The sequence below is a fragment of the Cajanus cajan genome, chromosome 10, assembly GCF_000230855.2.
Source record: "Cajanus cajan strain Asha chromosome 10, NIPB_CcT2T_4, whole genome shotgun sequence".
In the NCBI taxonomy this organism is placed as follows: Eukaryota; Viridiplantae; Streptophyta; class Magnoliopsida; order Fabales; family Fabaceae; genus Cajanus; species Cajanus cajan.
The window spans coordinates 44,312,557-44,337,442 of record NC_138526.1 but is presented as its reverse complement, the minus strand read 5'-3'; the positions used below and the strand labels follow the sequence as shown (position 1 = coordinate 44,337,442).

Sequence of the window (24,886 nt, the reverse complement as noted above, 5' to 3'; positions counted from 1 at the left end):
TCCAATAAAAATTGTCACCTTGCCAGTTTAAAATGTCTGGATGGATACAATGTAATTTGCACAAATTTCAGATCAAAGAAGAAAAAAGAAAATAGTAAAACTTCTTCCTCAGAGAATCATACACATACATATAAGGTCTTTCACCTACCTAGAATGAGAACCTTAAATCTTTAAGGAAACTCTAACCTTGTTCTCATACATCTAGAAAAGCTGGGAAAAAAACTTGTGATGAATGTGAAAACCAAGATGCACATAGAAACAAACTAGGAGACTTTTATGATGACATCTGATCTGTAGTGATTTTAGTTTCATATGGATCCAAAGAACTGTTCCAGAGATGGAGCACTGAACACATTTGCCGCAGTTCTTTCGGTTTTATAAGGAGATACATGAAGCTGATATTTGATAAACCTCTGCAACATGATTTGTTGTTAATCATTAAAAGTTAGAAGACAAAATAAAGCATGGTGATGTTGTAGCCTAAAAATAATAATGATATGGTTATTGTATCAGAGAAAGAATTTGACTAGATGGATTGAGACATATAGTACATACAGCTAGCTGAGTGACAATTTCAGGATTTGAATCAATATGCCAATCAGGTTCCAATTGCCGAACAAATGATGACCGTCCATTCTCTGTGCTGCAGAACAGAACCTGCATGTAGGTACCAGAGAACAAAAAAGAATAAAAACGGTTATTAAGAAGCACAAGAGAAAAAGTAGGAAGTAGTATGTTGAAATCATGGATATTTACAGCATTCATAAGATTCACAGAAGACATGCATGTAACAGAACTGGATTGTCAATGTCTATTTATTGCTATTAATTTGCAGCATTTCCCTAATCCTTTATCTTCATTGTTGAAAAAACTATAATGATTAAGGAAGCAGGTATAATTATTTCAGAATTTCAGGTTTCAAGGACCTCTTGATAAGAACACTAAGAAACAAGCAACAAATGAGCCCAAACATATTCTCTTATTGTTGTTGTATTAAATAAGACCATTTTGTAGACCAACATTCCACACAGAATTTGTCTTTGGTGTTCTAAAACATTAATCAAAATGTCTTCTAAAAAAATTCAGAAAACTTAAAGTTCTATCTCTAAGTGCACTCTTCAAAATTAGCACATAGATATCCCTTGAAACATCTCGAATCAAGATGTCCTGTCACACAAATTTTAATCACATAGAGGGGTTCACTGTCAGATAATGTTAATACATTTTTAATACTGAAATAGATATTCCCATGTTGTCCATCAACATGTGTGATGCATACAAAAGGATGTTCTCATAAAGTGGAAAATAACTGTTTATATAAAAAAGACTTGGCTGACAGAAAACCCAGCAATGCCACAGCAAGGAGGTAATTAAGTTCTACAAAGAAAACATTGAGTAATTGTTCACATTCACTTACCTTGTCCTTGACCAAACCACCTGAAGTGAATACTCCTGCTTCTTCCAACGCTAGAAGAACTCTTTTCTGCAAAAATAGTTCATATATAAAGTGTAAACATTTTAACAATATGGTATACTACAACAACGTGACACGAGTGGTATTAGACATACAAAAAATTTTAGTTTGCACCTATACTTAATACTAACATATGTAAGATATATACCATCTCAACAAGTTCCAATTAACAATAGCATGATGAAAATAAGAGTAAACCCCACTTTAGTTTCTGCAATTGGAAGCATCAATCACTTTGGCTTCTGACTTTACAAAATCTGCACTTTAGCCCAACTTTTTAAACTTTGTTCCTTTACCACTACATTTTCAACTGACATTAAGGACTAAAAAGTCTAAAATGAATAACATTTTGTTGGAAATGAACTAAAGATGGTTATTAAAGTTTAAAATGCTGAATCCTAGGGTAAGAGCTTTTGCTCAAGCAACTATACAATATCTTTGTTCATTTTTTTATAGAATCATTTGATTGTAGAAAACATTTGTTACATTTCAAGAAAGTAGTTAGATTTTCAGCATATAATGTGAAGTACTGTTAATTAATTCCATTAAGTACATCCGATAAGAAACAATGAGTGGTATAAGATGACAAATGACATACCTCACTTTCATCATCCAGAACTCGTTCCATGAGATATAAATCACAAAATTTTGTTATTTCCAGTAGTACTTCTAGCACAGAGGACCTCACAGTAGCTTGTTGCTGCCAAGAACAGAATGAACAACATTTATACCTTTCTCTGCATTGATGTCATTCAACAGACGTATAAGAAAAAGAAAAAAGACAATGTTACCACCTGCAGCTCCTCTGGAATACTTTCCTCAAGGATCACTCCAAGAAGTCGACAAGTTACCTACATAGTGCACACACACACATTGGCCATTACAGTTGGGAAACATTATCCACATGTCATAACTAACAACTCAAACTTGTAACAATAAATGCTCCCCATGTCATCAAGAGTCTCAACTCTCAATCTGGTTATAATCAACTATGTTGCACAAAGAAGGTTCATAAGATTTCTTAATCAGGTTTACCATAAAAACAATAGTATCTGCACCACCTATCAAGATAGACAAAATAAATAACACTTGATTTCGTTGTATTATACAGTTTGTATTAAGTTTATGTAAGAATATATAGCAGTAAAAACAAGAACAATTTTACGTCAATCTTCCAAAACCCCTTTCATTCAAACTCAACTTTATAAAGTGATCGCCCAACAAGTGTAAATGTCATGTAAATCTAGTCTATAAGCTAAGGCATATTAATTTACCTTTCACTACTAAGATCTATAGTAGTCATCCAAGTGAGTTATTTTTATGATTGCAAGTGACATTAAATTCTATAAGACGACTAAAACAACAAATGTGCAATGAACATACATCAGTAACACACAAGAGTACTGGAAATAATAATTACCTTTCTTCCTTCACTCAACTTCTGCCTAACTATCTGCCCCAAGGTTGGCTGAAAAAGTTAAAGAAAAGCAAGCTCAGAATTGTCAATCTCATGCAAAGCTGTCAAACACTTCCTAACTTCTGTTGCGCTAATCCAAAAGCATTCCCGCATTCTCTGAACTCCAAAGCATCAAGTAAAGGAAAGTGACAAAAACATTTTACCTTGACTGGCTGAAAGAACTCATCGACAACATTTTGGGCCCTTGAATCATCTGAGGGTGAACAAGCATCCGAAGGAACCACCGCTGCATTCGAATGAGTGGTGACTCCAGGATTACTAGATGAAGCACCTTGCCGTTTGTGTTGCCTCCTTTGAGAGCCAGAAGGAGATCTCAACAGCCTCCAGGTGAAAACAATTGCAACAGCAAGACCAGCAACCGCCCCAATAGAGCGTGAATCCTAATACCAAGCATGCCATTTCTAAGATCATTGAAAGAGACAAGCTCAAAACAAAGGCCAAAACAATAATTTGATCAATTATACCATCCAACTTGACTAAAAGAGAGGCAAGTAGCAGCAAATGCTAGTCTCACTATTTTCACCTTCCTAATAGCACCTCATTTACATGCCCCCAAACTACCCATTTTAACGAAACCTATTGCGATGCATACTAGGAAACTGTTTACCATTTTGACAAAAACAAGAGCATAAAAACAAAAACTCACCCTTTATACCCACACCCAACAATAAATTAACTAGGTTAAAAAAAAAAAAAAAAACCAGTTCAGTTTTACCACCAAAAACTAAACTTTCAGCGTTAGAATTGAGAATTACCCAATCCTGGATCACAACCATTAATAAAGGGGTAAACAAAACTCCCAAATCGAAACTTCAAACAAAGAGAGAAAAACAGAACAGGAAACAGGAATAAATAATTACGAATTGGGCAAGCGACAATCAACAAAAACATAAGATTTTAATATCTAATCAGATCCAATCGAATGATGGGCCGATTAAAAAATCAAAAAAGGAGCAAAATTGAGGTTAAAGCAAGGAAGCGAGTAGAGAGAGAGAATAGAAATACGAGGTTGTGGAGAGAGAGAGAAAAGAGATTGGAGATCTTGAAAGTGATGTAAGCTCCGAAGCGTTTGATGAGGTGGAAGAGCTCTTGTTTGGAGGTGTCACCGTCGCCACCGGTGGCCATGGCTCGCCGTCGCCGGAATCCTAAAATCGGAGACACAGATCAATTGGTCATGGTGGATCACTGTGAGGATTTTGCAGAGAAAACAACGAATGAATGTTTGGAAAGGCAAAGAAAAAGAAAAAGAGAGATTATGTTATGTCTCTCTTAGCCGTCAACGACCGCTATATGATGCCGTCAGACCTTACAGATTTGCTCCAAAAATGTCAATTTAACGTTACGTTGTTTTAGGTAAATCACTAATTCTAAATTCTTATATTTCATGCTCAATTGTTTTAGAATATACTACCGAAAAAATTAATTAAATTCACCTGCACTGTCATTCAAAATTTTAGATTTAATAACGTTGATTTTATAATAATTATTTTTAAAATAGTATTTAAAAAATGGTTTGTGATAATATATAAATTAAATTTTAAAAAAATATTTTGATACTATATGTTGAAAAGTTTTTTTTTTTTTTAAAGATAGGAAAGATTATAAAGATAGTTGTAATGAGGATTGAACCTAGGTTCTCATGCTTCTAATTGTCTCAACCCTTCCCCACCCAACTAGGCTAAATATGTTGAAAAGTTTATTAAAATGAAATAGGAAATACTCAATTAAGAACTAAGTTCTCAATCTTGTACTCTATCCAGTTAATCATTTTATACATATATGTCTCAATATTATTTATATAAGGATATCATATAAAACTTAGAGAAAATAATTTTAAATAATTATTTATTTAAAATCCAACTTACTTATTAAAAGATTTCAACCAGACTCTCAGATCGTTGCAATGTATATCCACACAATGGGGTATTCTAATTTCTAAAACATTTTTTACTCTTTTATAATTTTTATGTATCATAGTTAAAACCTGTATCTAATTCACATGCTTACAACTTTTACAACATAACATCTTTAGCAACATATAACTTATAAAACTTTATCATCTATCAACTTACAACTTTACAACATAATTTTCAGCATTCAACATATCAACTTACAACATATAGATTCATCATCATGTATCATCCTTCTCACAACTTATTCAACGTATTCGTAAATCCATTTACAACTTAACATAAATATCATCATACATCATTCATCTCATAACATTATCATCATTCAACTATAAAACATCTTAAACAATATATGTTCAACATACCCACGCCCGACGCCACTCACGGAACATCTAACATCATTGAGGTAAAGGGTTATTTGTCTTGCCTACGCCCAATGCCAAACTACTCGTGCTTGGCATGATTAAGGTAGAAAGTCTCTCAGTTTCATGTGTATGGCATGGCAAGAGCCCACACTTGACCCTAATGTGTAAGGGTCGCTACACAACTCACGTTCAGTGCCACTTCATTAGTTCCTGACGTGATTTCAATTTGAAACAATTATCTCCCTTCATGTGTTTGACGTCATTTAAATTACATTTAGCGTGATTCCAACACGAAACGATTTTCTCTTCTCACGCCTAGTACCACCAATCCTATGTTTGACATGGGCAAGACAGAACCATTAGTTGAAACCACACCCAACACGATATTAGTTTTGCACTTATGCAGAACCTGATTTTAATCCAAACCACCTGAAATATAGAAATCCAAAGACATGCATTGCAACCTACAACATTCAAGAAATATAAGGAACTCGTTTCTATCAACAGAAATAACATACATCCATCAAAGATTAAAAAATAATAATAATTCAACACTTTAACTCAACCACTTCAAGAGAATCTAAACCCCATAACTCATCCCCCACAAATTCAAACAATACCTACCAAGATTATAGTGATTCAAGATAACGAAATCCACATGCATTAACCGAATTCAATCACAAAGCTTCCCTTACCTCTTGGAGAACCAAATCAAGAAGAGGAGAAGAGAAGAACAGGCTCCACACAACCAAGGACTCAAAATTTCTAGCTTTAAGCTTGAATCTTCTAACTAATCAAGTAAGTTAGCTATAAGAAGGAAAAAGAGATTATTTTTCAATTTTAGAAGAGTGGAAGAAAATTTGGATTTAGAGAACTTCTCTTTAGTTCTCTCTAAGATTTTCTAAAACATGAGTTTATGAGACTCACGTCTTAAGAAAATCCTTACATACTCTTCTTGGGGTTGAGGCAACTTAATGACATTGGAGACTATCTTAAAGACACTTAACTCTCAAGGTTCCTTGACCACCAGAGTTCGAAAACAACACATCATATAATTAAATATGAATCAAAAAATTAATAGTTACAATGATAATTTTTAATTTGTGACATGATTTTGAATCAATTTTTTTTATTTATTCAAAACGTGAAACTTGTAACATTAGGTTCACCTATATAAAAATCATGAAATTATAAAAAGATTTATAAAATTCGTGTAAAAAGTATATTTCATGAACAAATAAAAAATAATATGAAATTATATATTTTAAAATTTTTTATTTTCATCATGTATATAATATTATTGATTTAAACTTTAGTTGCATTTAATAGATTTCAAATAAATGAATCTAATAAGATAAATTTTAAGTCTTGAATTTGTCAAAAAAATGATTTACAAGGACTAAATTGACCTAAATTTAGGAAATAAATGATCGGAATAAATATTTTAAAAGATAAAGATGCAAAATGAATTTTAAAAAATAAAATAAAGGACTAATAGTATAATTTAATATTTTAAATATTAATAATTTATTTAAAAATATTAAAATCCAATTTAAAAGTAAAGATAAAAATAAGACATTAAAAGAGATAATAGGTTAAAAAATCTCTAAAATAAAATTCTCTAAAATTACTATTGTGAAAAAGAAGTTCCTAAAAATTCTCTTACTTAAAGAAAATTTTCAAGTTTCTATATAAAGAATTTAAAAATAAATATAAAAAATAATAAATTAAAAGAGATAAGAAAAAAAAAATACTCCTTACAAATACTTTCGTTCAATGAAGTTTTTTTTCTCTAATTTATATATATGAAGGATATTTAACTTAAATAAACATTTGTTTACAATTTTATGTATCATTATTATTTTACCGAGAAAAAAGCTATACATTATTCGATCACAAATCTATGTACGATAAATTTATTAAATTTTATAATAATTATTTTAAAAATTATACTGACAATAACTTTTACATATGAAAAAGTTTATATTAATAGTGGATAATTATTAAATTTTATTATATATTTAAAATAAAACTATATATATATTAATTGTGTAAATTATTATTATTATTATTATTATTATTATATTAAAATTGTTGATTTTTATAATAGATATCTCAAAAGTTATATGATTTTTTAATTTATTGATATTACAAAAAAAATTAGGAGTATATTTTTTAAGATATTTGAGTTGTTTATAAGTTCTTTAATTAACTCACATTAACAAAAATAAATTTATTTAGTATGAGAGTTTATTTAAGAAAGTTTATAATTTATTTTCATAAGCTAATTGAAGTGATTTATAGTTTATATTTTCTCTTTATTTTTTTTATCTTTATTAATTTACTTAAAAAAATTCTCTTTTTTTATCTAAAAATCCTTTGTCTATCATCTCATTTTTTCACTCTCATTATCAATTAAATAAATATGTTATTATTTATTAGTCAATTCAATTATTATTTATCAAGTATTTTCAATTGAATTAGTTAGTTTATAAACCTCCATTTTTTTTTTTAACTCATACCTCATAATTTATAAACCTCCAATTTTTTAACTCATAGCTCATAATTTATAAGCCTTCAATTAGCTTATAATTCAATTTTTCTACTCGTGACTCATAACTTACAAGTTTTCATTCCAATACCATGGTTAATTGTAGATTGTTAACCGTTTAGTCGTTATTACACTGAATGCAATTTCTATACACAAGATTTTGTACCTTAGTATTTAGTTATTAATGAGATTTCTGTCAAATTTACTAATTTATGTTCAATAATAAATCTCAAATGTTATGTTTATATTAAGTTACTAAATTTGAATAACATCAGTAAGGTAAAATGGAAAGTATCAAGTAGATTATACGAAGTGTAGTTTTAATTTCAAGACTAATATATATATATATATATATATATATATATATATATATATATATAAAGAGTGGTTAATTTATTTAAGAGTAAGTCTATTTAGATTTAATCTATTTAATCACTCATATTTTATATCAAATTTCAATTATTCAATTGTTGAATTAAAGGTTTCTAATGCATAGATTGAGTTTGTTAATTTTTAAAAAAATTAAAAAATATTTAATATTCTATTTCATTAATTCAAATCAATGTATAAAATATTTTTATGATTATTTGTTAATTTAAATTAATGAAATAGAGTATTAAATAATTTTTATTATTTTTAATTTCGCAAAAATTTAATATAATGATTAGATTTAGGTGTAACCTGCTAATTTAAGATTTATTTGATAACCTTATTTGGGAATATAGTACTTATTTATTTTGCTCCTAGTACAACCACTATGTGAGTAGGTTCTATATATATATATATATATATATATATATATATATATATATATATATATATATATATATATATATATATATATATTTCTTATATAACTAACTCATGTCAACATCACTTGATTCACTTCTCTCCTTCCCTTGCCAACTTAGCACCATTATTACCCTTCTTGAAACATTTTCTATAATAACATTTCAAACTTTGGGTCTGTGCTCACTATTTGTCACCAACTGGCCCATTTCCTCCTCACTTAAGAATTTAGAAAGGATCGTAAAAATGTGTAACCAATTTTGGATTAATCTTTTTAGCAAAGGATTGCTACCTAGGAGGCCTTAACTTGAGAAAAACCCATTCTCCAATGTGAAAATTTATTGCATGTCTCTTTTTATCTACATACTCCTTCATGCGGATTTGAGCCTTAATCAATTGGAGTTTGACATGTGCAGTAGCTTCATCTCTTTCACTTAATTCAAGAGCCACAACAACGACTTTGTTTTAATTACTGAGAAATCTGGTTAGATTTGGTGGTATTGCCTTCCATACATTACCTCGAAATGGGTTTGACTAGTTGAGATATGGAAAGTGGTGTTGTACCAATACTCAGCCCAATGGACCCAATGAACCCAATATTTTGGTTGTTATGAGGCAAAACAACGCAAATATCCCTCCAAACACTTGTTTACGACTTCTATTTACTCATATTGAGTTGTGTGCCTTGCAGCCTAAAAGTTTCTTTCCAGAAGTTACTTACAAGTTACAAATAACAGGTCTCAGTCATTGACGATGGTCCTAGGAACTCCATGTTGAATCTTGCAATCAAAGTCAATTGCTACTTCTATAATAGAGTTATGACCTCATACTAATTTTGGAATAGTTTGGTAATATTATTTTATATTTTGAGAAGTGATTTTGTTTCTGCATAAATTACCGACATCAAAACTCAATGGTTTTTTAAGACTATCACTTATTCATCAAACCACATATCCTAAAAAATATTACAACTCTAAGACATAGTATATTAAAAAAATACGCATAAATATACCCGTGCATTGGTCCCGACTCTAGTGTGTGTATATATACCCCTGCCTAATTTGATGATCACATACAATACTAGGTTTCAACCGTGTATGTCAAGGGCAACCGAACTGAACTTCAAAGATAAAATTAAATTTAAAATTCCAAGGAAAACTTCCGATGGAAAAAGGATGAAAAGCTAGCATAACTGTATTTTGTTATGAAAGCCGAATTGATGCAGTTGGCATGAATCATAAATATACCAGCCTCGTACTTTTATTGCAGGAAGCAGAAGTCGTCACAAAAGCTTTCACATGGACATGAAATACAAGAAAATAAACTGCCCATGAAGATGAAGGGCATGCATGGGACCCACAAGAACCAAACACTGGTCGTGTCAGTCTGAAATTTGAGGTGGGGAAGGGCTTTGTTTATTTTCAACGGATATTTCAGCCTCTAAGTCATCCATAGCCTTTGGTGTCAATGCCCTTTCAATTTTCAGGCCCGTGCCATTAACCACCATCTCTTTTTCTAGGTGAAAGCAGTAGTTCTCAAAAGCCCGAGAGCTTACCACAACTCTAAAATCCAACAGAAAGAGTAACTCTAACTCAAGCTTGTTGAGTTCAGCATTGCTCACTCCTCCTACTCGAGCATATACGGCGTTGTTATAATGTCTACAACTCAGAAAAGCAAAGAATGAAGCACTATAATAGACAACCAGAATAGAGACAATACAACTATAGTTAGTTTAATTGAAAGATTCATAAAGGTATAAGCTATAAGAACCATATAAAATTAGCTAAACTAAAACTAATCTACACTTCATTCTGTTGTGTTGCACAACGTAATAGTAGCATGCATAACATAAATGGCACTTTGAATAAAATAGTTGAAGAAAATTAGCACATGGATAGCATGAGTATAACCAAATATGTCACTAGAGAGAAATGGGGCAGCGACTCACTCATCATCCAGCATCTTGGAAGCGACCATGACACTGGTAACTAGCAACCTGTGCACATTCAAGGATGTGACAAGAGAATCAGGGTGTCTGTGTGTTAACCTGTCTATATACACATAGCCAACCACGAAACACGAGGGGCTACAATTAGTGTACTTGTATATCCTCTCCAAGTACTTAGGTATGCTTATGCTTGGGGCTCTTACTCCATGGAATGTATTCAAGCTGTTCCCAAGTCTTACTGAGCCACAGTTCAGTCCATCTAGCTGCTGGTTCATGATATCCACGAGCTTTTCATTGCGAGCCACCAGCTTCTCTAACGTGGAAGACAGGACGCTGAGCACTCGGGGCAAGTTCAGCTCGACCGGGCTTGTTTCCGGCTGCAGATGCCGGCCGTGGTTGCTGTACTCACCTGCTGTTAACATTTAAGCCATCTTGGCGGTTTCAGCAGAGGGAGTGGCGTCTGGAGATGCTCATGGTTGCAATTTCAGGGGTTAAGGACTAAGAAGGTCGTTAACTGCAAATTTGCTTGTTATCTAGTTTGGCAGAACCACTCACTGTATGGCTGACGTGTGTGGCTCTGCCACAAACGAAGTTTTAAGATAGCGATTGAAAGTTTGGGATCCTTTTCCTATTAAATCTCGAGCCACTAATATTCTTTATCAGGGGTCCCCACCCTTGTGTAGCTTGTCTTGGGAAAAAAACAAGTCACGCCCTAGAATACAGTCTGGCAACATAAACTTCGTTCGGTTGGTTCATGTGTAAACAAAACTGGAGGCCTATCTTCGTACACCGCAAATGTTAGGCCCCCATGGAAGAACTTTTAGAAGCATAAATGTCGAAGCAGTGACTGGATAGTGTTACGTCAGCTACTTCATAATAGTAAAATGATGGCTACTGGCCAAAAGGCACAGGCAAAATCATGTTTTGCTAGTGATGGCTTGTAGTGGTAAAGGATGCATGATGCAGCCATGTTACAATCCAGGGAGACTAGTAATACTATTATATTTAAGCCTTGTTGCCGTTTTACGATATCAGATTTTCTTTTTCATCCTAATGAACACGAGATATTGTGGGTACAACTGGTCCATGCATAATCGATGCTATTAAACAGAAGGCTTGCTATACATGATAAAATTGTTATAGAATGGAACAAGATATTACTGAAGAGCCCAGTAAGAATAAACTGTTTTTTTTCTTCTTTTTCTTTTTGTGAATAAAGAATGACATGTATAATCGAGGGGTAGCCAAGCCAATGGAATCATAAAACGGAATGGAGATCCCCTATCGTCAAAATATTTGAAATATACCTTGTATGATACTGCTAGAGCATCATACTGTTATCTAGCCTATACACTGTAGTTAACGGGGATGAAGTAATTTCTCTTCATCGTTCGAGATTTCTTTGACTGGGAGATGCGAATGTGATTTGGAATTCATCTTGTTCCACTCATTTTCAACACGGAAAAAGATCCATTGGAAGCGTCGGAAAATCTCCAAAGCAGCAATTGCGAACACCGTGAGGTAATTATGACGAAGATGGGCAGACAGCTTATATGTCCATGTGCAACGCAAAACCAGATTGCTTCCAATCACCCAGAGGTAAACCTGTATGTATAAACTACTTCAGCACACTGAGAAAACAATCTGTTCTTTTATTTCAGTTCACTGTTATTTTCTTCTTTTACCATGTGGGTTTTCACAAATACAGTAAACCAGTTAGAATCACATTAATAAGATTATACGCATATGAATAGTTACAATGAGTGGTTGAAAAGATTTTGCCTTCATTAACGGATTGCTTATGGCCTATTCAAAAACTTCAAAATTGCAAAATCATTTTTACCTTCTAACCTTCATGTTTTATATTATATATACTTGGCCTCCACACAAAATTTTTTTCTTGAAAGCCCCCAGTCCCATAAATGTTTATAATTTAGTATCATCAAAACGGTTTTTATAACTTCATTCCCACAGTTTACCTTGAAAAATTAATATATTCTGAGGGAAAAGAACTAATCAACACAAGCTATCCTCATATAACAAGACTTACCCATCTCCTTCCATACAACATTTGTGAGAATAGATGTGGCTTGTTGAACTTGAATATTCGAGTGAAGCCACTGGCAAAAGATAAAAAGGCAATAATTAGATCATGGTATGTTAAGAGACACTCATCAGATCCAAAAATACTAGCCTCAGTTCAGGAAATAAATATAATCTCTTCCACTTTTAAAGGTGTTTGGCTAAGATGAAAAATCATTACTGACAGTAGAATCTACATCTCTACAGTTAGAAAGAAGCTTAGCTCAAAAGATACTATTAAAAATGCAAGGTAGAACAAACACGAGGCAACCTTAGGTCCCAATCTCGAGACACATCCCAGTAGAAAGAGTATGATGAGTTCACGACACCTGACAGAAGCCAGAGAGGCCTATAAAAGTTTGTCCACCTATCAGGGAAGACGTGATATTTAAGTGCAGAAAGAAAAATCACAGGCACTGCGGTTGAATATTTTAAAGCTGAAACCATAACCAAGAGAAATGAACATCAGTAAATAGCAATAAAACCATTTGTTTGAAAAATTATGAAAAGTCGTTCATTAATAACTAGGTAATTTAATCAATTAATCTTTAATGAAAGAAAATATAAAACCAGGAGCAAAGATACAAACAGAAGAATATGATTATAAAAAAATTAGCCTAAAAAATTGAACATGACTTCCCAAATTTTTGACATAATTGCATTCCCAATATCACATAAAATCGTGAAATTTGAATTATAAAACATAACCATGTAATAATGAGAAGTCGTAAAATTTCCTCTTACAGCTCGATAAAGAAGCAAAATACTGAGTAGTTAGTCCTTAACATGATTTTGTGTTTCCCTTTTTTTATAAGAATAGTACAATTTCCAGACATCTTCACAAATTTTATATCCAGTCACACATCATGAAAACTCGGCACAAATGTCCTGTTTCATCTTATGAGTTACAAGCAATAACCTATACTCAATAATGAGAATCTATTCTATATATCATATTTAGTTTTTAAAAAAAAAAAAAAAAGATCATGATGTGTAAAAGATCATTCCAGTCTAGGTAAAAAAAAAAAAAGCTTAAAAACCTTAAAACATATAACATCACATGCCAATGATACAAAAGGAGGAGATATAAAAACAATATGTTAAGAAAATTTCCACCAACAAAATATTCTCAGGAATGCTGACATAGTGACATTGCATTTAAGTCACTATAAAATGGTTGTAATAAGAGATGGAGTCCCAAATACTTGGAAGCAAAACATGCAAAATTGATGGAAACATGCAGTAGATTCTTAAATTGTGTATAACAAACATAATTTTGTGATAAATACCAAAGAGACCAAACAAAACTCAACATATCATTTTCATAAACCAGCAAAAATTAGATGATCTAATACAAGTTCTAAAATGGAAACCAAAAAAATGCATTAGTTAGAGCAACATAGAGTCCTTACCATTCAGAAGAGAAGTTTTCTCTCCAGTATCTTTGTACTGCCGGAGGCATTGATTTAATCGAAAAAGATAGGGCAAAACAAGAACCAAAGGGATTGCAACAGAGTGACTGCCACAAACAGAATCAGCTTCCAACCAAGCAATTGTGGCAACCTACAAAAAGTTTAAGAAATGCATCCCCTAATCTGAGAAATGATTATGAAGCATCCACTGAAAGCATAAACTAAATATACAAGTCCTAGAAACCTATTTATAAGAAAATAGGCTCTACAGGAGCCAAGAACAGTAAGAACGATCAAAATTGTAATTAAGTAACAAATCTCAATATTACATAAGAAAATGAACTGTTTTAGTTCTAGAAAATATATTGAATGAAATCAAGAAAACTTGTTCCATGATCCCAATGCCAAACAAAAGAAATTCATCATAAACTTGAATTTGACCAAATTCTGTCATAATAAAAATAGGATTTATCAAAAAGTAAATTAAAATATAAACTCTCAATGACAATAGAAGCCATTAACAGCAAGTTATCAGAATCAAACCTGTCGATGGACCATTCTACATACAGAACGCTCCAAATCAGAAAAGACCTGCACAAAATTACAACCATAATCAAAATAAAATAGTAATGCATTAAATGCAGCTTAGAAACTAAAATTTAGATCAACAGATGATGTCAATTCTAAAGTCTCAGGTTGTCAGTGTTGGACCTCTATCTGTAATAATAAACATTAGTAAATGCAAGCAAAAGTATATAGCTCGATATCTCTAAACAAACACATACCTAGGCTCAAAACTGAGTAAATAGATATTAATAATAAATTAACATGGAAAAGGAGAACAAAAGCTTTTCTAGTTAAGATAATATTGAAAATGAAGCAGACCTTTGCCATCGAAGTTAAGATATCAGCCAAGAAAAAATCAGCAAATGATATTGCCTGTTTTAATGAAAATTGAAAAATATTAGATCATATTCAAGCATAGTTCCGATAGGATACCAAAAGCAGCAATCTGTAAGGGACAGAGTAAATCAAGGGCAAGGTTTAGGGTCAAATATAAAATCTTAATCATCTGAATAAAAAAATAAAAAAATAAAAGAATAATTTTCTTCTAAGCATCTAAGTTTAACATAGCAACAGTTCTCATGTATCTTCAAGGAAAGATCTTAGGAAGGTTCAACATGATGCCTCTTCAAGGGTTTTACTTATGCACATAATAGTATATGTTGTGTGTGTTAACCATATCATTGATTGATGCATCTATCATGAAAAAAGCTGTGATAAGGTTATTAATTGTTAATTTGTTATAAATGACTTATTATTTATGATGCACAGTCTTGCCAACTTTTCTTCTCACTTCATTTGGAACATGTATGTGAGCATCACATCTAGTACACTAACACTTGCATTTTTTCTAATGGCCGCCAAACAGGAGGGGGTGTCATATGAATACTTCTGTAATTTTTATGAAAACTGAATGCAGAGAAGCAAGGGAATAAGTCATATATGATTTGCATTCTATGTCCAAGCTTTTATATCTGTCTGCTTATGATGTTATGCATACCATATAAATATAAGCCAGATGTTACAATAGTGTCAACTATTTCTGGAGTAATACCATAAGAACTTACTAACACAATACATCCAAATAAAGGTAAACTTGCCTGTAATGGGAAAAGTATTCGCCAGAGTGTCTTTAAGAAGTAATATCTAGATGAAAAATAAAAGATATCAAAGGGGAATATCAAAACCATTACAGCAGCAGCGTATAAGAGCACCTGCAGAATAGTACAAGGAAAATTTATAAAAAAAAACATTTCCGACAAGATAAAAAAGTAAGCACAAAATAGAATTAAATGTTCATCAATCATATATAAAGCAATGAACAAAAATATGTATTTACAAGTTATTTCCTGTATGAACTATGAAGATTAACCTGAAAGGTATACTGAGCTACTGAGTACATTTCTCATTGCTGATATAAATAATTGTAACTTGCCATATTGTAAATATCTTATTTACATTCTGAGTTTTTGACACCACACACTGACAGCTTGGGTGATTCAAACAAGCACAAAATATCTATTTATCTATTTATCAATACAGACTTTAAATAAAAAAAAAATTAATTAAGTAACCATCGGGAAGATATTTAAATCAAAAAATAAAAATCCAACGTGATGCTAAAAAAATAAGAGATGTAATGGAGCTATTAATACCATGACCAGAAATAAACCCCATCCCAGTTGAGGTAAATCTTTTTACATGCAACATTATCTATGCTACACAATAATTTCTTTGTTTCTCTTTCTCTTCACTAAAATATGGTTCCCATCACAGTTTAATGATATTACCTTATCAATAAAGGATTGAACAAACCATGTGCAGATCATTCTTGGAACTGCATCCCAGTAACATACTCATTTTGCTAAAGATATTTTGTGGCCAATGTGCAGGGTCCCTTAGATTAGTTCATAAACTTATTGTTTAATGAAGGCATAAAAAATTGCAATAAAATAAGGTGCTTTTAAGGAATGAAATATTACAATACAAAGTGAGTTCGGTTCATCTTATTTTAAAGAAATAATAGTTTATTTTTGCTAGATTTCTGAGAGAGCTTTTGAAACATTATTTACCAAATCTAAGCATTACCAAGCATGCACTAAATTGAAAAAAGTGATAAACAAGCAAACAAGAATAATAACTAATAAGAGTGGATGCATCTATTACACTGGTTGTGATGCAGCATATGATACTTCTCCATGAGAATAGAGATAAATATATGCTGTCATGCTGGTTGGGACAATAATTGTCATCCATGTAGCACACTGCAATAATCAACAGAAAAATTAGAAAATTGCTCCAGTCAATCACTTGAGACGAATTATTGATTAGATTTAGAGGGAACAAATAAGTGGTGTAAAATAAGAAAAATGAAATATTGGAGAAATGGGTGACAACATAGCCATGGACTATGGAGATTTCCCAATTTAGCAATATAATAACAGCAACTGAAGGCAAAAGCACCCAAACTAACATAAAGATTATACAGTAATAAAAAAATTATTTAGAGCATATTTAGTACACAGATTGATCATTCCATTCCCCTATAACTATTCTACATGAATGAGGATTCCTTAGTTTGGTAATAAAAAAGAATGGAATAATGATTACAATATATAAGGAATCCTTATTCCTCCTAGAGATGTCAAAATTGTCATTCTCAGCAAACTGGAAAAATTCATTGTTTTTTTTGTTCCTATCTTATCTATAGGACATAGGAGTGGATAAGCTTATTAATTATATACTTTTTCAATGCTTATTTCATGTACTAAGCATGCAAACAGAATGGATGAGAATGAAAGTACAAGTCCAATCTTGAGCAAACCAAATATTAGAATAGAAAGGTTGGTCTATTCCCAAGTCATAGCACTACCATTTTATTCCCCTTGGATCTGGCAAAAGCTGATTTTATGTGCCAAACAAGACATAAGTCAAAGTGGGGAGTCGATACCTTCCATATTTCTCTGTGAGTCAGATGATTTTGATCAAGATCAAATATTTTTGCATAATTGACTCCACCCTGAGCAAAAAACCATAAGTTGATTCCCCACAGCCAAACCATCAAAGCCTGAAATATAAAACAGAGATAAGACACGATGATACAAAAAATGGGGATGCAAACAAATGTACCATGCACCCACACAGAGTGACGTGCAAATGTACACAATGAGGGACACTGTGGGGGAGTGGGGGGGGGGACTAACCGCTAGAAGAAGAGGATTAAAATACAAAAATGCTTCATAAAGGAACAAATCCCGCTTGTCTGCACTCATTCTCATGACAGAATCCCATCCAATCTGCAAACTTCCAACATGGCAAATAATATTGTGGAAATATAATGAAATCCTTGAGAGCATAGCACACTATCTCAGTCTCACACCGTACACAGGAGTTGAGTAGAAATGTTGTACAGAGAAAATATTACTGACCTTGCAACAGATGAGGCCCCAAATGAGGAACAATAGTACCTAGACATCCTTCTCAATTAGATTCTTGAATAGATAAAGTAAAATGAAAAATAAAAGAAATAGAAAAGCAAAGAAGGAAAACGGTAGGAAACACACTATTGGGTCAAAGTCATATTTCAGCTCATTATGTAACTCTGGAATAAGTTAAGCAAATGTCATCGTCTGTACTCAAATAAATTATGTCAATCAACCACAAATTTTTCTCCCCAAGAGAATCAGATATAAAGCAGCTCCACCAGCATGAAAGAAAATTTTCATTCCCATCATTAAGTCAGAGCAAATTTTGCATTTATTAAAATGACAGCATCAAATACATTATTAATAAATAAATAAATAAAAACTTAAACTAAGTTTCCAACACTTTCTGGGAGGTAACGCAAAAACCTTGAATCTCCGCAACAAAATGGGCGACGGCATCATTGCAACAGCAGAAGCACTCACGGGTGTTGCACCAACCTTTGAATCACCTGCTTCCACGGGATGCAATAAACCCTCCTCACCGCCATTTTCGACCTCATGTTCATCTGAGAACAACACAAAACTAGAAGTTGTATGCGGTATTGATGGAACACCAAACCAATATAAGGAGAAAGTAACCCAAAAAATAGCAACAAATGCTGTTAAGGACTTATAAATAAAGTTACCAAGATCATAAACAACAGGTCTACTCCCAGACTTGCGCAAGTGCGGACTATTAGCAGGAACGTTAACACCTCCAAACATAGATGAAAACACAAACAACTACGCTCTTCTACCTATATCCCACCTCCAATTCCCCTAACACCTGTCAACGTACAAAATCTGAAAATTAATCAATCAATTATTTGCACGATTTCTGCATTTCACCAAATGCAAACTGAATTCAATGAAGAAATCAACACGGCTAGCCAGACGAAGCAAGCCTATGCTAACACAAGTTTATCTCTAACGATTCATGCGCGAGCTACATTGTGGAATTTCATGAATCACAAACGAAAGCGAAATTGCGGTTAAACGAAGAATGAATTAAGGTTGATCCAGAAAAGTGGAAAGACGAACCGAATCGAGCCGAGCCGAGCCGAGACGAGCTGAGCCGAATCGAATCGACTGGAATGGAGGCGTTAATTGGAGAATGAATTGATTTGTGTGTGCGATTGGCGTGGTTGTGTCGCTTGCTATCTCACATGGCGGAAAAGGGTTAAGACTTAAGAATGCGAGAGACCAACCAAAGACATCCAACAAACGCCAAGTATTTGAACCGTCACTGAAGAGGACCGCTGTTGCAATATTTTGAACTTTCGTAATAACAAAAACAATTGCTGTATAAATCACCTTGTACAATTTTCATCTCAACTTTGTAGATAAACATTCTGGGTGTATTAGTATTGGACTGGAATTTAAAAATATTCACATTATATAAAAATTAATAATTTATAACATATTTTTTAAAAAAAATTATAACTTTTTTTTACTCATAAAAAAATTATAACTGAGATCATGTAGTTTAGACTTTAATGAATTTATATGAAGAAAATTTATTCGATTTGAGAGAATTTTATAAATTGATAAGATTTGAAAGAGTTTTATATGTTTTTAGTAAAAATTTAAAGTTAAAAGAGTTAATAATAATAATTATAATAATATTATAAATAATAATAAATTTTAGATAAAAAAAATAAAACTAATACTTTTTAATAGATAATAATATTCTTTTTCCAAATAACTAAAACCTTAGAAATGAATAACTACCACCTAGATGGTTTAATTTGTTACGAACATAAATATATTTGGTACTAATATATTTGGTACTAATTTTGTAAATAGCTCAAAAAAAAAATCTTTTAAATGTGTTTTGATTAAGTTGATTTGATTTAGATTCAAACATGAAAAAATTAATAATTTAAACCAATTTGAAGAATATATTTTATAAAGTCCGGTGTATATACACATTTTCTTTATATAAATATGTTTCTTTTATCTCTCTCTTTTCATTTTTGTCTTTTGTTTATACTTTTTATTTAGCAACTTGACTATTAAAATAATCTAATTCAACAATTAGATTACCTATAAACTAGTTATTTTTTATAATCTTTTATCCATGATTGATGATCCACAATTCATATTGACCTACTGAATATAATCTTAATTTACACAAATATATAATAATAAATTCTTCACAATAATCACGATGTGCACCTCTATAACACCATACCTAATATTCTAAAACTCCATATACATTATGTTGTGAAGAATTAAGATATAAAAAAAATTAATTTAATTTCAATTTCATGGTTAAATATAAAATCCAAAATTTATAAACAAAAAATAGTTATAAGTATCCTATTTAATTTTTATTTAACATAAATGCAATAATATTTTTTTCATTTTAAAATAATAATTCAATTTAAGATGATTTATTTTGAGGTTCATTTGGGTGGTCAAGGGGTGATAGAATTGAATTTGAAATGAAAAAATTAAGCTAAATTAGTATTATTTAAAATCAAACCGATCAAAGTTTAATATCCATTGTAACTATTTTTATAAAATCTTTTATCTTTATAAAAAAATTAAATTGCTAAATGATTAAAAAAATAACAATTAACTCAAATTATAATTGATAAGAAGAATTCCAATTTAATTTTCTAATGTTATATTCATTTCTTATCATTTAACATTATAAAATACTTTGTTGATAATCATATTATTGATATAAAATATTTATTAATTTTAATAGAGGTCGTGGAATCTCTCTTTTTAATTCCACTTTTTTTAATCTACAAATTGAAAGTAATGTTTAAAGCTACCACTCAAATTAAGGAATTTTAGTATTGTGATAGGATACAACTAAAACAAATAAACTTTTTATAAAGGTAAAACAAATAGACTTATGATCTTACTAACTTGGCCAAATATAAAATATAGCAAAATTTGAAAAATCTAAGAACAATAAACATGCTATGGAGTTATTATATAAACTAGGAGAAATAAACAAAAGGCTAGTCAAAATCAAAACTAAGAAGCCAAATATGGGAATGTGGTCTTCCATAAGCATAACTAGGCGAAGCCATTGGACACGGCATGTTCATCAAAGGCGAACCTTTACTTCTTCAACACTCCATATATTACGTTTTGTGTGGCTCAAAATTATGCTGCTCACGTATATAGTTTAAGATGTATTCTTTATATAATTTAATTTCTCAAAGTTTACTTCAAGTTGAAGAATTGCCTTAAGCCCTTAATTACGTGGGAAAGATGAATTAAGAAAAATCTTATGCGTTTAATAAACATGGTCTTTTCCCCCTTGTAAGATGGAATCACCACTATATCTCTCTCTATACATAGATATAGATGGAAAAGAAGATCATAGCTATAAATAATATATTGAGTTCTACCATAAAATAGAAAATATAATTATTGAGATAATATAAAAAAAAAATTTATATAGAGTCTTTGGATACAAACTTAAAAATATTTTTAAGAAGTTCTTTATAAAAAACGATAAAATTAATACCACTATTTTATTTAAATTTTATAATAAAGTGATATCTAACTTAAAAAAAGTAACTTATTATAAGAAAATTTATATATAAAAAAAGGTTGGTACTTGCTAGATTGATCCACACCCATCTATCTTTAACCAATTTTTTTACAAGTCAAAATGGGACGAATCAAAATGAGTTGAAAATCTCAACTCTTCCCACCAAGAATATTAGGACCCTTTAAAATCGAATCGTTCCAAATGAAAAATCGTAACCAAATCTAAAAAATTGAAAACCAAATGAAAATCGCAAGTTAGCATTTTGGTTCGACTTTTAAATTTACAAAATTGTATGATTTGGTTTGATTTTTGGATTAAAATGTGAAACTATTTCAAATCAAATTAAACCACACTTATTTGTAAATATATATATATATATATATATATATATATATATATTAAATATATAGTACATGCATACAAAATTGACACATAAACATAAAAGTTATTTTATAAAATTGTAATCTACTAAAAAGTGTTTTTCTCTCCAAATATATGTTATAATATTTAAAAAGTATTTTTATAAAATTGTTAGTTATTAAATTAAATTTTAAAATAAAAAACTATGAATTATTTAAAACATTAAAAAAAATTAAGTGACAAACTATATACATAAAAAAAAAAATAATATAGTATCTAAAATTGTATTAAGGACACATTTTTACTAAAATAATAAGATAGAAATTGGTGTTAAATACATTAAGTGATCAAGATATTTTAATATTTGTATATTTAAAATCTTATTTTTGATGTACAATCTTAAACAAATAAGATAATAATACATATTTTGAACAACAAATTGTAAAATTGTAAAAAGCCAACCAAACCAAACTTCAAAAGATTGGATTGGTTTGGTTTAATTTGAATTTCATAATTCATTCAAATAAAACTACATCAAATCACACTTAAATTTTTTTTTTTTTTTTTTTATAGTTTGAACAACTTTTTAGCTAAAAATCGAATAAAACTATACCACAAACACCCTTAAAAAATCATGAGTTAGATAAATTGACCGATTACTTCTCATCCATTTTGTCACCCTTAGTTAATGATCTACGAGTGAGTTACTTGTTCAAACATCTTAGTTCCTTGGATTAGAAAGATTACTGAAAATAATAAAAATAATTAAATGTTAGTTTTCTATTTTTGTATATTTTTTAATTAAAAATGATAATCTGGTACCTAACTCAATAATTAAGTTACAATTTTTTCTCACTTAGTCAATCCAATTTTATTTATTTATTTATTCATCAGGTGACATTGACGAGCCCACCCAAACCCCTGCTTGCTGCTTACTCTCTTCATGTTTTTTATGCTTTTGTGGTATAATTTTGTTGGGTTTCCAGCTAATTAGTCTTAGAAGAATTGTAAAATAATATTAAAAAAATAGTCTCCATAATAATCAACATTTTAAAAACTAAATTTGCTATTAAACTAATGAAGATATTTCTTCAGAACTTATTTTAGCATCAAAACATATATCATACCAAATAAAAAGTAATAGTAAAAAAATCAAATAATAACGATCTACATATAAACCTTTATATTGATAATTGACATTTTTTTTAATTGGAAGTAAAATCGAACATATAACAGGGGCTAAATATATGTATGTGATTTTTCAATATATTTTTTTTTTCAAAAGACGAATATAAACATTTATTAGTTCTCATGTAAGGAAAATGTTAGAGATAAGAATTATGAAAAGAAAATTCTTTTATAATGATGCACTCAACTGAATTAAAACAATTATTTTCTAACAAAAGAGATTTTACTAGCCAAGCAAGTTACACACTTTACACCAAGTATAAAGAGTCACTTCAAGTTACAAAATATTCTAAAGTCATGTTCGACTACAAAACATTTTCAATGTTACTTTTAGTCAAATCATGCAAATTATCTTTAATTTACGATCAAAGTATTCTTTGATACTCAAATATCTTTTGGTTTACCTAAGATGTTAAATTTTTTTACAAAGGCAACTCTATCTGAGAGAATATGCAAGTTTAAATTCAATGCATGGTTACTTTTTAAGACAAGAATATATTATTCAGCTCATAAATGAACATTTAGTGGATGATTGACTTAAAAAAGTATAACAAATTGAGAGATTAAATTCACAAACTTTTTTGCACAATTTTCACATGTTTGTTCTCATTGTCTTCTCTTCATACTGTCTTATATTTATAGTCCCTCTTGAAAATATATGCTAAGAGAATGGATTTTGTAAATATTTCCATTTTGACTTTAATAAACTCCTTATACAAGTCTTCGGGCTAAGATAATAAGGCATCTCTTACTCACACTTCCATGAATGTAGAGAGAGACAATCCTTGTTGTTGAAACTTTTATCTAACAAAGTTATCTTTGTTCTAATTTGGTATGTATCTTTATTTGCACTTTTTTTCTTTCTTTCTCTTATTAGACTATGCCTCAGTGTTTCTTATCCGATGTTGTACTTGTACATTAGGAAAATATATTTTCATCTAATGTAAGATATTTAAGATGGTTTATCAATCATAAAACGATTTTCTTATGTTTCGAATTCATATGATAAAATGAAACACTTGAAGCATAAAACTTTGTTATTGTGAAAAGTTATGTGTTGAAATTGTTTTTCTTTGACACTTATATAAAAGCAATTAAATAACTTAGTACGTTGGACACGTGAGCCTTTATTATAAGTTAAAGAGTTTTTCTTTGACACTTGTATAAAAGCAATTAAATAACTTAGTACGTTGGACATGTGAGCCTTTATTATAAGTTAAAGAGTGTTTACTTAATGGATCTATATATAGACACATCTATAAGATATTTGTATAAAACATAAGCGTGATATGGACGAGTCTAGTATAAAGTAACATTCATATGTACCACTTTGTACGCTCCAAATGTTTTTGTGATAAGAGAGCGCGCACACACATGATTCTTGCATAAACCCATTGAAAATGTTGGTCCATCAAAATGTATAAGCTTATCATTATCAAAACTCGGAGCTTTTTAAGAGGCTAGATATTCTACACGTTTTGGTCCAACATGACTAACTTCTTTTGGTTGAATTAAAAAAGAAAAACAACAATTTCACGTCAAAATAATTTTTCAGAACCAATTTGGAGAGTAAATGATATTCCTAGCTAGTGATTGGTTGAACGAAATTGCCACAAAAATATACGTGTTTTATGAAGGAAAAGAAAATCACCCAAGCTTAAAAAATAAAAAACACTAGCGAACAAATAACACGTGGGTAAAGGTGAGCCACAAAGTGAAAATATATTACCATAAAAATCCGAAGCCTATGTGGAACTTGTGCCTCTGCATGACACACGAAAT

General features: G+C 30.6%; 3 protein-coding genes across 5 annotated transcripts; all 3 read right to left on the bottom strand.

The window, feature by feature from the left end:
- On the bottom strand, positions 1-4,261 carry PEX22 (peroxin 22). Its single transcript, XM_020348527.3, has 8 exons — positions 3,957-4,261; positions 3,095-3,331; positions 2,895-2,942; positions 2,269-2,325; positions 2,073-2,174; positions 1,418-1,483; positions 556-657; positions 1-413 (listed from the first exon to the last, which is right to left on the bottom strand). Exons 1-8 carry the CDS (start codon positions 4,074-4,076, stop codon positions 309-311), a joined length of 837 nt encoding a protein of 278 aa, XP_020204116.1. The 5' UTR covers positions 4,077-4,261; the 3' UTR covers positions 1-308.
- Positions 4,262-9,797: 5,536 nt separating this feature from the next.
- CYCP2;1 (cyclin p2;1) lies at positions 9,798-11,433 on the bottom strand. The gene is made up of 2 exons (XM_020348526.3): positions 10,515-11,433; positions 9,798-10,224 (listed from the first exon to the last, which is right to left on the bottom strand). The coding sequence occupies exons 1-2, from the start codon at positions 10,934-10,936 to the stop codon at positions 9,948-9,950; spliced, it is 699 nt and encodes a 232-aa protein (XP_020204115.2). The 5' UTR covers positions 10,937-11,433; the 3' UTR covers positions 9,798-9,947.
- A 254-nt stretch (positions 11,434-11,687) lies between these two features.
- LOC109789545 (uncharacterized) lies at positions 11,688-19,326 on the bottom strand. Of its 3 annotated transcripts, none has more exons than XM_029269464.2 (14): positions 19,078-19,326; positions 18,684-18,823; positions 18,424-18,563; positions 18,001-18,039; positions 17,776-17,868; positions 17,523-17,639; positions 16,741-16,836; positions 15,673-15,786; positions 14,894-14,947; positions 14,552-14,599; positions 14,009-14,159; positions 12,868-12,925; positions 12,565-12,634; positions 11,688-12,119 (listed from the first exon to the last, which is right to left on the bottom strand). In XM_029269464.2, the coding sequence occupies exons 2-14, from the start codon at positions 18,760-18,762 to the stop codon at positions 11,874-11,876; spliced, it is 1,305 nt and encodes a 434-aa protein (XP_029125297.1). In that variant the 5' UTR covers positions 18,763-18,823; positions 19,078-19,326; the 3' UTR covers positions 11,688-11,873. The 3 variants fall into 3 exon arrangements, with proteins under 3 accessions (XP_029125297.1, XP_020204113.1, XP_020204112.1); XM_020348524.3 differs by having other exon boundaries at positions 12,868-13,033; positions 18,684-18,840; positions 19,078-19,324; XM_020348523.3 differs by having other exon boundaries at positions 12,868-13,033; positions 19,078-19,323.
- Positions 19,327-24,886: the final 5,560 nt, after the last annotated feature.